Source organism: Sorex fumeus, unplaced genomic scaffold (genome assembly GCF_029834395.1).
Source record: "Sorex fumeus unplaced genomic scaffold, SorFum_2.1 ptg000164l, whole genome shotgun sequence".
NCBI classification, from domain to species: Eukaryota; Metazoa; Chordata; class Mammalia; order Eulipotyphla; family Soricidae; genus Sorex; species Sorex fumeus.
This window is the reverse complement of record NW_026606221.1, coordinates 453,056-470,269: the sequence shown is the minus strand read 5'-3', so window position 1 is coordinate 470,269 and position 17,214 is coordinate 453,056. Positions and strand designations below refer to the sequence as shown.

Sequence of the window (17,214 nt, the reverse complement as noted above, 5' to 3'; positions counted from 1 at the left end):
AGGGCCTTTACTTTCTTTTTGGGTCACACCCAGCGATGCTCAGGGGTTCCTCCTGGCTCATGCACTCAGGAATTACTCCTGGCGGTGCTCGGGGGACCCTCTGGGATGCCGGGGATTGAACCCGGGTTGACCGCGTGCAAGGCGAAAATGCCCTCCCCGCTGTGCCATTGCTCCAGCCCCTGGATGGCCACTTTTGTGGGTGCGTGACATCTCAGACTTTATGGCACTGACATACCAGGAGTAACACACCACGTTAGATGGGGTTAGATGGGGTGTAGGGTAGAATATATATCATATATATATGCTATATAATTATATGTCACGGTCCTCCCACTGTTCATCAATTCGCTCGAGCGGGCCCAGTAATGTCTCCTTCGTGAGACTTGTTGTTACTGTGTTCAGCATATTGAATACATCACGGGGAGCTTGCCAGGCTCTGCCGTGCGGGCGAGATACTCTCGGTAGCTTGCTGGGCTCTCCGAGAGGGGCAGAGGAATCGAACCCGGCTCGGCCGGGCTGGCTGCGCGCAAGGCAAACACCTTACTGCTGTGCTATCGCTCCAGCCCATATACACACACACACACACACACACACACACACACACACACACACACACAGTTTCTCCCTCGGAGAGCCCAGCAAGCTACCAAGAGTATCCCGCCCACACAACAGAGCCCGGCAAGCTACCTGTGGCGTATTCGATATGCCAAAAACAGTAACAATAATGGGTCTCATTCCCCTGACCCTGAAAGAGCTTCCAATACGCCAATGGGCTACGCTCGCATGCGGCAGGGTCGAATGGAGACGTTACTGGCGCCCACTCGAACAAACCAATGAACAAAGGGACACCAAGTGATAAAAGTGATAATAAACACACAAGGCTCAACTCAACATGTAATGACATGTTTGTCATACAGGGGCTTAATGGCTCCAGAGTGAGATACAACAATCTTCACACCCTTCCCTTCTAAGGAAACCTGCTTGGATCCTCTTTAATTGATTAATCATACCGAGCGCTGCCACTGTCACTGTCCTCCTGTTGTTCATCAATTTGCTCCAGCGGGCCCAGTAACGTCTCCATTGGAGACTTTGTTGTTACTGTCTTTGGCATATCGAATACGTCACGGGGAGCTTGCCAGGCTCTGCCGTGCGGGCGAGATACTCTCGGTAGCTTGCCGGGCTCTCCAAGAGGGGTGGAAGAATCGAACCCAGGTCGGCCGGGTTGGTCGCATGCAAGGCAAACGCCTTACCTGCAGTGCTATTGCATACCAAGCAATACAGTTATTAAGCATCTGCCTTTGGGGCAGGCTTGGATGGTGGTGGGAAAATTCGAAATAATGGTGCTGGGAAGGTGTCATGATGGTTGAACTATTGAGTATCATTAAATAATAAACTGTTGTGAGCCACTTTATGAAAATAACTTTTTTTAAAAAATAAAATGAAAGAAAATAAGACTCCTGCCCAGTGACGTGCTGGAAAATAAGCTTCTGTTTCTTTCTCCAAAGCAGCATCCGGGAGCTGGAGCCATAGCACGGCGGGGAGGGCGTTTGCCTTGCACGTGGCCGACCCGGGTTCGATTCCCAGCATCCCATAGGGTGCCCCGAGCACTGCCAGGAGTAACTCCTGAGTGCAGAGCCAGGAGGAACCCCTGAGCATCGCTGGGTGTGACCCAAAAAGCAAGAAAAAAAAAAGAAAAAAAAAGAAAAAATTGTGGGGGGGCGGGGCATTGGGGGAGCTCCCAACGGTGCCCAAGGGCCTGAGGGCCACCCTTTCCTGGGGACTGGCAAACTGCTCAGGCCCAGCGTCTCCTTGCCAGCAAAGGAGGCCCCTCCAGGCCCAGTCCAGACACCCAGTATCACCCCTGTGGTGCTCAACCTCCAACCCTGGGGGACCGTGTGCCAGGCACGCGCCCCAACACCCTAAACTCACCGCTGCCCCCGCCCCGGGCCCTGCTCTGAAGCTGAGTTGGGGTTTGGGTTTCTGGCCAAACCGAAAACGCCCCGGCCGGAAGCATTTCTCAAGGCTGCGGCGTCAGCCGTGGTAAGAACCAAAAGCCGGACTCCGTGACGTCAGCCGGGCCTGCCCGCGCCCGCCAGCCAAGTTCCTCCTGGAGGAGGAGGAGGACGGGGAAGTCCCAGCGGGGCCGAGGCTAAGTGGCCGCGGGAACCACAGTGGCCGGGAGGACAGCTCAGGCCCTCTGCCCCCACCCTGTGCCGGGACCATCCGGGGAAGAGCAGTGCAGTGGGCATCTCACTTTCCGCCTTTCTCTGCGGCCCCCACAGGAGTGGACAAACCAGTTCCCCTGCAGTCCCCCCCACCCCCCCGAGGTCATCGCTCACCCTCAGTGACAACCATGGAGGAGTGGCAAGGAGACCAGCCCGCCCAGGACCCGTGCCCGAATCGGCACACCTGGCGTAGGCCTGCTGAGGTCACTGCTGACCGCTTTACAGTGGACTCATTCCCTCTGTCCAGAGGGGGCCAGACTCACCCCCGGTCCCTGTGCCCTGGGGGATTCCCCATCCTGACTCTTCACTCCCCTTGACTTTCCTTGGCTGCACCCCCCGCCCACAGCGTCCACCCTCTCAGCTGCCGGGTGCCCAGTGGGCCCTCTTGGCACGGGAGGGAGGGACTGTGGACCGGTGTGTCCAGCCAGTCCTTGGCCCTGCGCTTCCTGTGACAGAGACAGAGGGAGAGCTCGGGTGCGTCTAGGACCCCTCTGCTTCTCTCCGACCCTCACCCCTGCAGCCCCCAGGGTGCCCCTGACACCCGAGTCCCAGGATCTGGGGGCTGGTCCTCTCCATCCTAGTTTGCCTTCTGCTGGCACCGGTCACCTGTCCCTCAACCCCTGCCCTTATTCCCGGGGCCACGCCCCTGCTCCGTTCCACATTGTTTCTTGTCTGCGTTGGCAGAGGTCAGCGGACTGTTCCTTTCACTCGAGTTCTTGGAATGAGCTCACTGGTCATTGCTGGTCACTACCGGTCACTACTGGTCACTACTGGCCACTCCACCTGCACTTTCCATCAGCGAGTGATGCCTGAGTGTGCTCAGCCGGGCACTGCCAGATTTCCCAACCCTGCCTTGGGCACCCTTCCTTCCTTCCTTCCTTCCTTCCTTCCTTCCTTCCTTCCTTCTCTCCTTCCTTCCTTCCTTCTCTCCTTCCTTCCTTCCTTCCTCCCTTCCTTCTCTCCTTCCTCCCTTCCTTCCTTCTCTCCTTCCTTCCTTCCTTCCTTCCTTCCTTCCTTCCTCCCTTCCTTCTCTCCTTCCTTCCTTCCTTCCTCCCTTCCTTCTCTCCTTCCTTCCTTCCTTCCTTCTCTCCTTCCTTCCTTCCTTCCTTCTCTCCTTCCTTCCTTCCTTCTCTCCTTCCTTCCTTCCTCCCTTCCTTCTCTCCTTCCTTCCTTCCTTCCTTCCTCCCTTCCTTCTCTCCTTCCTTCCTCCCTCCCTTCCTTCCTTCCTTCCTTCCTCCCTTCCTTCTCTCCTTCCTTCCTTCCTTCCTTCTCTCCTCCCTTCCTTCTCTCCTCCCTTCCTTCCTCCCTTCCTTCCTTCCTTCCTTCCTTCCTCCCTCCCTCCCTCCCTCCCTCCCTTCCTTCCCCTTCCTTCCTTCCTTCCTTCCTTCCTTCCTTCCTTCCTTCCTTCATCCTTCCCGTCCTTCCTTCCTACCTCCTTCTTCCGTCTTCCTTCCTTCCTTCCTCCTTCCCTTCATCCATTCCTTCCTCCCTCCTTCCTTCCTCCCTTCCTTCCTCCCTCCTTCCTTTCTCCCTCCTTCCTTTCTCCCTCCCTCCCTCCCTCCCTTCCTTCCTTCCTTCCTTCCTTCCTTCATCCTTCCCGTCCTTCCTTCCTACCTCCTTCTTCCGTCTTCCTTCCTTCCTCCTTCCCTTCATCCATCCCTTCCTCCCTCCTTCCTCTCTCCTTCCTTCCTCCCTTCCTTCCTCCCTCCCTCCTTTCTCCCTCCTTCCTTTCTCCCTCCCTCCCTCCCTCCCTCCCTCCCTCCCTCCCTTCCTTCCTTCCTCCCTCCCTCCCTCCCTCCCTTCCTTCCTTCCTTCCTTCCTTCCTTCCTTCCTTCCTTCCCCTTCCTTCCTTCCTTCCTTCCTTCCTTCCTTCCTTCCTCCCTCCTTCCCTTCATCCAACCCTTCCTCCCTCCTTCCTCTCTCTCCTTCCTTCCTTCCTTCCTTCCTTCCTTCCTTCCTTCCTTCCTTCCTTCTGCTCGGCTGCAGCTTCTGTGTTCTTTCCAGAAGGTCCCAATCATGCCTCTCCACAGCCCACTGGGCAAGGACTGCACAGTCAACAGTGTCACTGCCGTGACGGTCACGGCTCCATGATCACAGGTGTCACTTGGTATTGCTTCTGCCTCTCTCCCTCTCTGTCTCCCTCCTTCCCTCTCTCTTCCTTTCTCCCTCCCTCTCTCCTTTCCTCTCTCTCCCTCCCTTCCTTCCTCCCTCTCTCACCCTGTCCTTCCCTCTCTCCTCGCTCTCCCTCTCTCTCCCTCCCCCCTCTCTTCCCTCTCTCTCCTGCCCTCTCTCCCTCTCTCCCTCTTACCCTCTCTCCTTTGCTCTCTCTCTCTCTGTCCCTCTTTCTCTCTGAACCAGGAAAACTGTCTGTAGGAGGTGCCTTTCTAAGACTCCCATAAATCACAGTCAGCTACCCAAGAGGGTGGCAATTATTTGAATGACTGAGTGAGACAGATGGCGGGTCAAGCACCCCCCTACTACACATCGATTCCTTTTCAAACCATAAGTGCTTCTCATCTGTCAGCCCCTGAAGACAGCGGCCCCGTTGGTACAGGCCCTATTCGACAGGTGCAGACTCCAGAACAGTCTCTCAGCACAGCCGGAACCTGAAATCCCCCAGACACGGTTTCAGATCCAACCACCCACAGCGCGTTTGGGGATTGGGGCTGGAGCGATGGCACAGCAGAGACGGCGTTGGCCTCGCATGCAGTCGACCCGGGTTCGATCCCCGGCATCCCATAGGGTCCCCCAAGCACCACCAGGAGTGATTCCTGAGTGCAGAGCCAGGAGTCAGCCCTGAGCATCGCCGGGTGTGTGTCCCACCTGCCAAAAATGTACCACAGTACGTTTGAGGGTAAGACCTTGGGTAGTGTCTGCTGACGGTTGTGTGCTCAGGACATGCGGGGCCTGGGGTCGAGTCCCTGGAGGTTCTGGAGAAACTTGCGCCACTATCAAGAAGAATGAAGTCTTGGAGTGTTCCCCAGAATCGGGGTTTTGACCAGAAAGAGCCGATCAGAGAAACCCGCCTTTCGGTGGGCTGGAGCGACAACACAGCGGGGAGCTTGTTGACCTTGCATGCGGCCGACCTGGGTTCAATCCCCGGCATCCCAAAGGGTCCCCTGAGCACTGCCAGGAGTGATTCCTGAGTGCAGAGCCAGGAGTCAGCCCTGAGCATCGCCAGGTGTGACCCAAAAAGCCAAAAAAAAAAAAAAAGAAAAGAAAAAGTAGCACCCAGATAGGGTGTTTTGCATGCGGTCAACCCGGGTTCGATCCCTGGCACCCCATCTGGTCCCCTGAGCACTGCCAGGAGTGATTCCTGAGTGCAGAGCCAGGAGGAACCCCTGAGCATCGCCAGGTGTGACCCAAAAAGCCAAAAAAAAAAAAAAAAGAAAAGAAAAGAAACCTACCTGCGGGGCCAGTGTCTGACCACAGGGCATCCATCGGTCACCATGTGAGACCCCTCCCAGTCCCCAGCACAGCTTGGAGCACCAGACATCCCTGGGGTCACTGCCAGGGGCGGAGAGTGGGGAGGAAGGGGGCAGGGCAGGAATGTCCCTTGAGCAGCGGTCTCTGCCATGTGTCATGGGTCCCACCAGGCGGAGCCAGGCGTGGGGAGTGTGGCTCGGTGGCCAGCTGCACACCTGGACAGGGGCTTGGCCTCCAGGTTCAGTCAGAACCAGGCCCAGCAGGCGAGCCCAGGAGACCCGGGTCTGACCCTCAGCACCACACTGTCCTCCGAGCACAGAGCTGGGAGGAGGCCCCGAGCACCCCAACCCCCAGGGAAAGAAGGAACCAGGCCCGCTCAGAGGCCCTCCCCCCTGACCCACAGGAAGCCCCGAAATAACGTCCCCAGAATTGTCAAGGGAACCGACTGAGCCATCTATCTGTGGGGGCGTGAGAAAACGCGGGCGCGAACCCACAGCCCGGCCAGAGCAAGGCACAGGGGTCCCTGGGAGCCAGAGGGAGGACGGAGGAAGCAGGAGCAGGGCCTGGCTGGCCTGGGCAAGTCTCCCGGGGGCCTCACTCTGGACTTCGGGGTCCCTGCCCGGCCCCGAGCAGCACCGTGCCAGCAACCTGGGGAAGGTGGAGGCCCCGGAGCCCACCAGGGCAGTCTCGGGGGGCGTCCTCTGGCCCATCAGGGTGAGCAGTGAGGAAAAGCAGGAGCACTGTTCACGGAGTCCCAGAGTCTCTGGGTGCTGTGGGACTCTGGAGCCCAGGTCTGGAGAAATCCCCAATCCGGGAGACGGGGGCTTCTCGGGTTCTCACTCACACCGGCTGAGGCCACAGAAATCCAACAGCCGCGTGGCCACAATGAGGGGAGTGACATGCTGGACGGGGCAGAGGACCCGGGGCCCCCGCAGCCTCAAGGGGGCAGGGGTTGAGGGCGGCTTCTGCGGCCCGTGCCTGCCTCCCCGCCTGCTTCCGGGCGGGTCCTCCTCCTGGGACTGACGGCTGGAGGGAGCACAGCGGGATAAGGATACGCTGGCGTTGCACGCGGCTGACCCCAGACTGATCCCTGCTCAATCCCCCAAGCACCAGCAGGAATAATTCCGAACATAGAGTCAGGAGTAACCCCTGAGTACCTCCAGGAATAATCCTTGAGCACAGAGGCAGGAGTAATGCCCGGGTACCCCCAGGAATAATCCCTGAGCACAGGGTCAGGAGTAACCCCCGAGTACCCCCAGGAATAATCCCTGAGCACAGAGGCAGGAGTAACCCCGAGTACCTCCAGGAATAATCCCTGAGCACAGAGGCAGGAGTAACCCCGAGTACCCCCAGGAATAATCCCTGAGCACAGAGTTAGGAGTAACCCCGAGCACCAGAAGGAATAATCCCTGAGCACAGAGTCAGGAGTAACCCCGAGTACCCCCAGGAATAATCCCTGAGCACAGAGTCAGGAGTAACCCCCGGCACCGTGAGGTGTGCCCCACATGTACCTCCCAGAGAGAGAGCCGACCTGGGGGGAGGGGGCCGTGGGTGACGGGGCGGCCGCCGTCTGTCCTGAGGGAGAGAAACGGGCAGAGACGCGTTAGCAGGCGAGTGTGGGGTGGAGACCAAGGGGCTCTCACGCATTTAAAACACAGATTTGGGGGCCCGGGAGCGAGCTCTGGGGTCGTCCCTGCGTGCCAAGGACTTGGGTCCTGCCCCAGCATCCTGCAGCCCCTGGGCCCGTGAAGCAGAAGCAACCACCACAAAAGCGTTTCCTATGCGGAGGTGTGGGGAGAGGGGGAGGGTCCTCCCTCAAACAGTGCTCGGACGGCACAGGGGTGATTCTTGGCGATACCCCCACTGGCATGCACAGTCCAATGCCCGGGTCCGAGGAGGCAGAGCTGGCCTTGACCCTGCCACGCACGGAGCTAGCTAGCTGCCCCCGCACCGGGCCTCTGAGAAACGCTTTCCCGGGGCTCCTGCTCCTGGTCTCGGAGTGGACACAGGCAGGGTCTGGGCTTCCCTGAGGAGGCCTGGATCCTCCTCCGCGTGCCTGTCACTGCTGACCAGACCCCTCCCTGGTTTAATTCGGTGCTGGGGGGATGGAACTAGCGGCCACGGCCCCACTAAACCCTGCAAACACGCCTGGAAGCAAGGGCCTCGAGGCCAGTGGGAAGGAGCTTGGGGCCAGTGCGGACTCACTAAATGCCTGACATCCTGGGGCCTTGAAGGCGCGTCACCCCAGCTTCTGCGCCCATTCCAGAGTCCGGTGCCAATCCTGGGGGGTTTCTGTGCTTTGAATAATCATCACCAGAGTCCCTGGGGTGAGGACGTCTCTGAGAGCTGCCAGAAAAATCCCCCAACACCCCCCACGCCCACCTATCCCCGCCCCCCCTCCCCCCGGCTCTCTGATGTCAGAGTGTATGACAAGAAGCACAGCCAATGATTAGCCAAAGTTCAGACAGGAGGGGCTGGAGCGATAACACAGAACGGGAGGGTGTTTCCTGGCACGCGGCTGAACCAGGTTCGATCCTGGCATCCCATAGGGTCCCCCGAGCACCGCCAGGAGTGATTCCTGAGTGCAGAGCCAGGAGTCAGCCCTGAGCATCGCCGGGTGTGACCCAAAAGCAAAACCAACCAACCAACCCAAACCAATCTCAGAAGGCCGTGAACTGCATCCCAAGTGATGGGGCCCAGCTAGAGCTCACAGTTTCCTGGGAGACCCCCTTAAAAACACTCATGGGGAGGCTGGAGCAATCGCACAGAAGGGAGGGTGTTTACCTTGCACGCAGCCACCCGGGTTCGATCCCTGACATCCCATAGGGTCCCCCGAGCACCGCCAGGAGTCATTCCTGAGTGCAAAGCCAGGAGTCAGCCCTGAGCATCGCCAGGTGTGACCCAAAAAGCCAAAAAAAAAAGAAAACTAAAATAAAATTGGACACACCTGTGGTTGTTGGCATCCTCCAGGGAAAGTCAGGCAATCTGGGACCACCAGCGTCCTTGGCTGGATCTGTGGAAGAATGTCCCCTTTAGGACACTGTCCCAATGAGCAGAGTGCTCCTGACCCCAGGAGACCCGACCTGCCTCCAGTGACACAGTCAGACGTGCCTTGCTAAGTAAGCATGCGCCCGCCTCCCCTGTTTCGTCTCCCCCCCTCAATCTACCTGGAGCCTGGAGGGTGTGGCAGATGGGGGTGCCGTCCCCCTCACCCAGGACACAGGCTCACGGCATGGGAGACTGTGAGTCCTGGCCAAGAGACATCCCCTCCCTGACCTCTACAAACCGGTCACTGCACGAGACGTTTCTCCTTCGGTTTGCTTTGAAAGTCAAGTTTTTGCTAAGTGGCAATTTCTTTTGAATGGTTTATCAGAATGCCACGTGAGCCACCCTGCTGAGGCCACGGACATCCTGGAGCCCTGGACACGGGATGGGGAGCTGCAGATAGTGCAAACTGAAAGGGCGGGGAGGGCGGTGCAGACCCCTTGGGAAACCAGAGCCCAGAAGGTCCTTGTGTACCCGCCCCCATCCCTGGTCACACCTGGTGGTGTCACCTCCCCCATCCCCCTGGCTTACTGCCTCCTTTTTTTTTTTTTTTTGGCTTTTGGGTCCCACCCAGCGATGCTCAGGGGTTCCTCCTGGCTCTGCACTCAGGAATCACTCCTGGCGGTGCTCGGGGGACCCTATGGGATGCTGGGGATCGAACCCCGGTCGGCCACGTGCAAGGCAAACGCCCTCCCCGCTGTGCTATCACTCCAGCCCCTGAGCCTCGGTTTTTTTTGGACAGGTGAGACAAGGGGCCGGTTTCTCCCTCCCTCCACGGGGTCACTCCTGGCTCCTCCGGGCCTGAGAGGTGAGAGGAGAGGGGAAGGCAGCCATGGGACGCTTGGGGGTCCGAGAGAGGAGAGGCAGAGTGGCCTCGGAGAGGGGTCAATGTTGACCTGTGCACCCGTCAAATGCACCATGGCCTCAGAACCAGGGGGTAGGGATGGGGTGCAAATCACTTCATCTTGGAGACCCCCCCCACCCCGAGGCACTAAGGTCAGACATCACTGGGGGGGGGGGGAAGCACAGCTGAACGCTATGGACGGAACTGAGAACGTCAGCACAGATGTGAAATGCTTTTCATTCTTTGGGGAAACTTGCCACACAACAGCGGGGGCTGGCATGTGGCAGCTGGGTGGGAACACCACGGATTCATTCTCCCCGAACAAGCCCGGATTGTGAGATTCCCCATGCAGGGCACCCCCGCCCCCACCCCCACAACCCCTAGAGCAAACCAACCCAGTCCCCAGCCCTGAAGGAAGAGTTCATTCACACACTCACTCAGGAAGGACGGGGGAAGCCAGGAGCGACCCCCTGTGCATTGCAAGGTGTGACCCAAAAAGCCAAAACAAACACAAAAGAACACTGAGTTTGGCTGTAGCAATAACATAGCAATAGCACAGCGGGGGAGGGTGATTGTTTGCCTTGCATGCAGATGCAGCCAACCCGGGTTCGATCCCCAGCATCCCATAAGGTCCCCGTGGGCACCACCAGGAGTGATTCCTGAGTGCATGCGCATCTCCGGGTATGACCCAAAAAGCAAACAAACAAACAAAAACAAAAACAAAAACAAAACATTGAGTGGTCCCCTGAGGTTCTGAGCCCTGAGCAATGGCCTACACACACACACACACACACACACACACACACACACACACACACATAAACACACACACACACACACACACACACAGAGGAGCACAGACACCTGAAGGTTATCACCGTTATCTCCCTGGAGAGGCGGGGCACATTCCTTCCCCAGAGTCCAGGGTAGGGGTGGGTGGGGGTGGGGAGGAGGCAGTCTCTTTCGGAGAGTTCCAGAAAGTTCCAGAAAGTTCCTCACTCCTGTGCTGTCTGCAGGATCCTCTAAGTCCTCCGGCCCTCCCCTGCCCCCAGGACTCACATTCACAGGTAGAAGCCCAGAGGATCTTCCAGAAGCTTCACCTAGCTGGAGGTGGACGAGAGCTGGCCAGGAGCTGACGCTCTCCCAGTCCTGGGACTACACTGAGGCTTCCTTGGACCCCAGCCCCCGTCCGGACTTTCTAAAGGCCAGTTGGGCAGCAGGAAAGCTGAGGGGCTTGGCCAGAGGCTCACAGACCTGCATGTCAGCTAGAGAAACAGAGGAGGTGTTTTTTCAGGGCTGACTCCTGGCCAAACACAGTAACAAGTGTCACAATGGAGACGTTACTGGGCCTGCTTGAGCAAGTGGATGAACAACGGGAGGACAGTGACAGTGACAGTGACAGTGACTCCTGGCTGAGTCCTGGCTCTGCACTCAGGAATCACTCCTGGCAGCGCTTGGGTGACCCTATGGGTTGCTGGGGATCGAACCCAGGTCAGCCACATGCCAGGCCAACGCCCTCCCCGCTGTGCTATCACCCCAGCCCTGAGAACAGAGGCAAAGGGTCCACAAGAGCAGATGGCCGAAGTGAAAGTGGGCAGAAGAGCCCCTAACTATCACCTAGGGGGTCGTGGGGACCGGGTGGTTTGGGCCATGAAACTGAGATAATTAAGTTTCCGAGGATTTGAAAAGAAAAAGCTCTGAAGTTCGTCCTAGTGAGATATAACCTGTGAACCTGGGCTAAAGGTTTCAAGGAGATTATGGGGGTGAGGGGGAAGGGGCAAAGGGAATGGGAACTGAAGGAGAAAGAGAAAGACACTCTCAGGGAGCACATTTTTCAATTCCTAAATTAATAACCCTTTCTATTACCCTCTAATTGCTCTCTAACCAATCCCGTGAACCTCAGAGAACTTTCGGATCTCGTTAGCCAGCGCTTCAGCGATCGGCCTTAACTATAGAGACTCTGCACCCAGTCGGGAATTCGTTCTCTGGTTTCTCTTCCCTTCAAAATCATGTTGCCTTGGGGCTGGAGCGATAGCACAGGCGGGGAGGGCGTTGGCCTTGCATGCGGCCGACCTGGGTTCGATCCCCGGCATCCCATAGGGTCCCCTGAGCACCAACAGGAGTAATTCCTGAGTGGCCGACCCGGGTTCGATCCCCGGCATCCCATAGGGTCCCCTGAGCACCAACAGGAGTAATTCCTGAGTGCAGAGTCAGGAGTGACCCAAAACCCAAAACTAAAAACAAACGCCCCAAAACCCAAAACCCAAAAATCATGCCGTCTTTCTGATGTTATGGGCCAGGAAATAGTTTCTGCAGCCAAGGAAAAGGCCGAGTGTCTGACCCCCCACTCCCCGAAGCAGGAAGATCACCTGACCCTAGGCACTTCCGGAGGGAATGGAAGGTGGGCACTGTCTCTGGCTATAGGGTCTCCGCTCCCCCCCTTCTCCCGGAGCACCAGTCCTGAGCCATCCAGAAGACCCCTATCACCTCTATGATATCACCCAGTGGGCCCTGATTTCAGAGAACATTCCCAGTGCTCAGGGCTGACCCCGGTGGGTCTTGGGGTTGGGGCGGGGGGAACGCCCTCTGGGAGGGATGCTGAGGATTGAATCCTGGCCGGCTGCATACAAGGCAAGTGTCCTACTTTGCGGTACAATCCCTCTGGCCCCAGAACTTCAGCCAGAACACAGAAACCAGGATGCCAGAAGTCAAGTAAATAATGTGGGAACGTGGGAAGGCTTTAATAGCTGTACTGGGGTCTCTGTTGTGTGTCCCCCCACCATCAGCTCTGCCTGCCTCCAGGGCTTTGCTGAGGAGACACCCCTTCATCCACGCCCCAGTTCCCAGCTCTGAGGTCACAGACCCTTCTGGGAAATGGGGGATGGTGACAAGAGCGTCCCACCCACAGCTCAGGCTTTTCTCCCTCGCTGGTGCCCCCTCCCCCCTTCCTTGCCCTTTCACTGTTTCTTTTCTCCCTTCCCTCCCTATGCCACCGTCACTCTGGGCCTCAATTTCCCCTCTATGCCTGTGACTCACTAGGGCTCTGCACACGCCCCAACCCCAGTCACTGTCTCAGCCGGAGGCTCCTGGACGTGGAGCTCAAAGTTCTGCCCTTGGACCCGTGACGCTGAGGGGTGGGGTGCCAGGGTGGCCGGGCCTTTGGTCTCTGACACCTTGGCACGGGACGGAGCGTGGCAAGGTGTCCCAGGGGGTGTGGCCCACTCCGGGAGTTCCCCCAGTTTCCTTCCCAGGGGCCCGCAGTGACTCACCAACGCCCGCCGCTGGGGTTGGGGGGTGGTGGTGTCTGGATGCCGGGGGTCTGCACGGCCGCCCGCCCCACAAAACAGGGCCTGGCACCCTCTGAAGGTGGCACAGTTGGCATCTGTGGAGGGAAAGACTGTGTGAGTGTAATGCAGGGCGCTCTTGGGGGGACCCCCTGCACCCCAAGAAAGCAAAGATCCCGCCTCTCCTGGGCACATCCCTGCACCCCCATGCACGCCCCAAAGCCCCCCCTCACACTCCCCGCACCCTCTCCTCTCCTCTCTCTCTCTCTCTCTCTCTCTCTCTCTCTCTCTCTCTCTCTCTCTCTCACACACACACACACACACACACACACACACACACACACACACTCGGACACAGCCCTGGGCATCCTGACCCACCTTGGTGACCCACCCTGACCCCCTTACTGACCGCTCCCAGGACAGACTGCGCTCTCGGCTGCCACCCAGTGGCCGCGGCGTAGTACTGCAGGAGTTTCTCACTGGGGGCCCCTGACCACTGCCTGCTGCCCCCCACGTGGGCCGGGGCAGCCCAGAGCTCAGGGTCCTGGTGGGCGGTGCCCGAAGCCTGGGCAGTCCCCAAGCCCCAGGAAATCAGGGAGGCTTCCCACCCACCTGCACTTGGCCTCTGACCCGCAAGGCCAGCTGTCCACTCCTCGTGACCACTCCCCCTGCCATGCATGTTTGGGTGGACCCCAGGAAACAGGGTTCTTGGGGCCTTTCTCTGCTGACCCCCTGGAGTCTGGGTGCCGTGCCTGGAACCGGGGTCTCCCTAGGTGCCCAGAGTCTGGGGGAGCCAAACGGAGTCAGGCGTTCTAGAACCTTCCTCCCTTCTCCCTTCCAGAACCTTCAGGCCTCCCTCGGTTGCATTCTGTTCTGTTCCACCCTGCAGGGGCCCTAGCCCCAGGTCCTACCCTCACACCCTCCCAAGGGTCCCGGGCACCTGCGGGGTCAGACGGAGGGTCCTGACCCCACCTGGTCTGTGCTCGGGGCCCAGTGGTCACCTGTGGAGGCTGCGGTGATGAGGCCGGTCCACTTTCGGGGCAGAGAGAGACGGGGCCGAGTCACCTTTGCAGGATTTTTGGCCCTGGTCGGGGGCTATGCGTTGGAGCTGGCACTCACTGGGCAAAGCATTTGCTGGACCCTGGCCAGGGCAAAGCGTTTGCTGGACCCTGGAGGCCTTCCCCTAAGGAGGCCGGAGCAAAGCGTTTTCTCTGTTGCACAGGTAAAGAAACCAGCCCTGAGCTTGTACTCACACCTTGTGCTCCCCTGACACCCCAAACCCCCTTATTTTTTGGGGGTGCATACCTGGCTGTGTCCAGGGCTGTGTCCAGGGCTGTGTCCAGGCCGCACCCGGCCGTGCCAGCGCCCAGGGGTCACTCCTGGCGGTGCTCAGGGCTCAAACCTGGTGCAAGGAGAGCGCCCTATCCACTGGGCTTCCTCTCCGGCCCCCAGCACCCTCCTTCACCACTGCCCCCAGCAGCTTCTGCTATGTCAGCGCTTGAGTCCCGGCCACTCTCCTGCAGGGGTGGGGGGACACCCAGGACCAGGCCTGGGCATCTCTGCGCTCGTGCACCCTCCCCAGAGCCCCGGAGGGCCGGGTCGCCAAGGTGCCACCGGGTGGCCTGCAGCTGAGCCGGAGCTGGCCCGCGCGTCGCATGCAGCCCTGCGGGGTCGGGGATGGGACCCGGCGGTCCTCCCGGCGACGGCGACCGGCAGGGGGCAGCAGCGGCCCCGCGGCCCGGGGGACGCTCTAGGCGCGCGGCCGGGCCGGACCGGAAGTCTCGGCGCCCCGGATGGGGAAGCGCGTCCCGCTGGGTCCCGGCCGAGCGCGGCGGTAGGTGGGGTCCGGGGGGCGTCGCCCCCGCCGGCTCGCGGCCCGGGGTCACGCCCCCGGGACCCACAGGGCGCGTAGCCCGGCAGGCTGTTGCCCTGGGGACCAGCATCCTGCATCCCTGCCAGCATCCCTCCTGCTTGCCCCTCCAAGGGGTCCCCCAGGCTTGACCCCTGGTGACCCCCAAGGCCCCTCGGGGGTCCCCCAGCCCGGCCGTCTAGCATCTAGGGACCCTGCCAGCTGCCAGCCCCCCGGGGTGCCCGCTTGCCAAGAGGTGGAGGCGATGTGGGATTTCTCTCCCGATTTGCAGGAGGACCTGAACAGCCCCCCGTTTGCAAAAGGGCATCCCTGTCCTCCCGGGGTGACCCCTGAGCTGGCAATCGGAGGGGCAGGAGGTGACCCCGAGACTACGCCACGACCCGGCGGTGCCTCTGGGGGGTGTCCATAGCAGCTTGAACCTTTAGGACCTCACTGATGATTTCCCCCGAGAATCCCCCCAATGCAGCCCTGTGGACAAAGCCACTATAGACCTCAGGGACGGACCCCTGAGTTAGGAGGTGACCGAGAGGGAGGCACAGGCTTGAGGGCCAAACCTTGGTTGAAATCTGGTGACGGTACCCAAGCGCAGCTGACAGGGGTGAAGTTATCCCGACCCTGCACAGATCTGCCTTTGATGCCGGTTGGGGCGATGCACCCCGAGAATTCTAGCGTGCGCCCCGAGAATTCCAGTACCCGGAGCCCTTAGTACCGAGTTTCCGGGATGGGTCCTCCCACTTGTGTGCCACTAGCGAAGGGAGCACCGTTTCCACTCTGTGGGGAAGCACTGATGTCCAGTGACGAGGCAGTTGTCACCAAGGATGACTTGCAACTCTGGGCATTAAACTATGGGCGTTAGAGGCAGCGGGGAGGGCATTTACCTGGCCAGCGACTGACCTGGGTTCGATCTCCGGGTCCCCAGAGCACTGTCAGGAGTGATTCCTGAGTGCAGAGCCCGGTGTGGCCCCCAAACCACCCCCTCCAAAAAACACAAAAAATCCAAGGGGAGCTTTGGTCATAACTCTGCACTGCACTCACTCAAGTCTCTCTCCCGCTAGGAACCCGGTGGTCTCCTGCCCACCAGGCACAGCAAGGCGGCATCAGAGAGGATTGGGGGGCACAGCATGGGTGTCCCCGGATAACAGTCATCGCTAGACTTTCTAGGGGACGAGCCTTCGACTACGGGGCCAACGACTTGAGTCCTGGTGACCCGGCTGGCCTGCCTCGCGGCAGAAGCAGGAGAAAGAAGACGATGTATGCCCGGCCCGTGGCCAGCAGCAAAGAAGTCCGGTGGCAAAAGGTGTTATATGAGCGTCAGCCGTTCCCTGACAACTACGTGGACCGGCGCTTCTTGGAGGAGCTGCGGAAGAACATCCACACCCGCCGGTACGAGTACTGGGCGGTGGTCTTCGAGGCCAGCGTGGTGGTCCAGCAGCTGTGCAGCGTGTGCGTCTTCGTGGTCATCTGGTGGTACCTGGACGAGGGGCTTCTGGCCCCGCAGTGGCTCTTCGGCGCGGGCCTGGCGTCCTCCCTGCTGGGCTACGTCCTGTTCGACGTCCTGGACGGTGGGGAGGAACGGCGGAAGAGTGGACGCACCCGCTGGGCCGACCTCAAGAGCGCGGTGGTCTTCGTGGCCTTCACCTATGGCTTCTCGCCGGTGCTCAAGACCCTGACTGAGTCGGTGAGCACCGACACCATCTACGCCATGGCCGCCCTCATGCTGCTTGGCCACCTCATCTTCTTCGACTACGGGGCCAACGCGGCCATCGTGTCCAGCACGCTGTCCCTGAACATGGCCATCTTCGCCTCCGTCTGCCTGGCCTCGCGCCTGCCACGCTCTCTGCACGCCTTCATCATGGTCACCTGCGCCATCCAGATCTTCGCCCTGTGGCCCATGCTTCAGAAGAAGCTCAAGGCTTGCACGCCCCGCAGCTACGTGGGGGTCACGCTGCTCTTCGCGCTGGCCGCCTGCGCCGGCCTGCTGTCCATCAGTGCCGTGGGCGCCGTCCTCTTCGCCTTCCTGCTGCTGGCCGTGTCCTGTCTCTGCCCCTTCTACCTCATCCGCCTGCAGCTCTTCAAAGAGAACATCCACGGGCCCTGGGACGAGGCCGAGATCAAAGAGGACCTGTCCAGGTTCCTCAGCTGAGGTCGAAGAGGACCTGTCATGCGGGACCCGGGGGCTGAGATCGCCAAGCCCACTCGGATCAGGTCTGGGCCTCCTCCCCCTGGCTCCCCGGTTTTCCTCCTGGCAGTCACACCCACAGACGCCCCGGCCCCCCTCCTGACGCCGTGTAATCTCATCAACGGCCAAGACCCAGAGACTATAAAATAAAACTCTCAGAGGAGAGCGATTTCCCAGAGCACGCGGCCGCAAATGCTTTTATACTCCAGTCCACTGATGTACCAAAGGAGCACGCATTGGCTTGGTTTTAACATACTTGCTTGTAGTAGGGATGGAGCGATAGCACAGCGGGTAGGGCGTTCGCCTTACAAGCGGCCAACATGGCCAACCCGAGTTCGATT

General features: G+C 59.6%; 1 protein-coding gene across 1 annotated transcript; it reads left to right on the top strand.

Moving 5' to 3' along the window:
• Positions 1–15,928: 15,928 nt before the first annotated feature.
• On the top strand, positions 15,929–17,009 carry PIGC (phosphatidylinositol glycan anchor biosynthesis class C). Its single transcript, XM_056107391.1, has one exon. It carries the CDS (start codon positions 15,944–15,946, stop codon positions 16,835–16,837), a length of 894 nt encoding a protein of 297 aa, XP_055963366.1. The 5' UTR covers positions 15,929–15,943; the 3' UTR covers positions 16,838–17,009.
• The last annotated feature ends 205 nt before the right edge of the window (positions 17,010–17,214 follow it).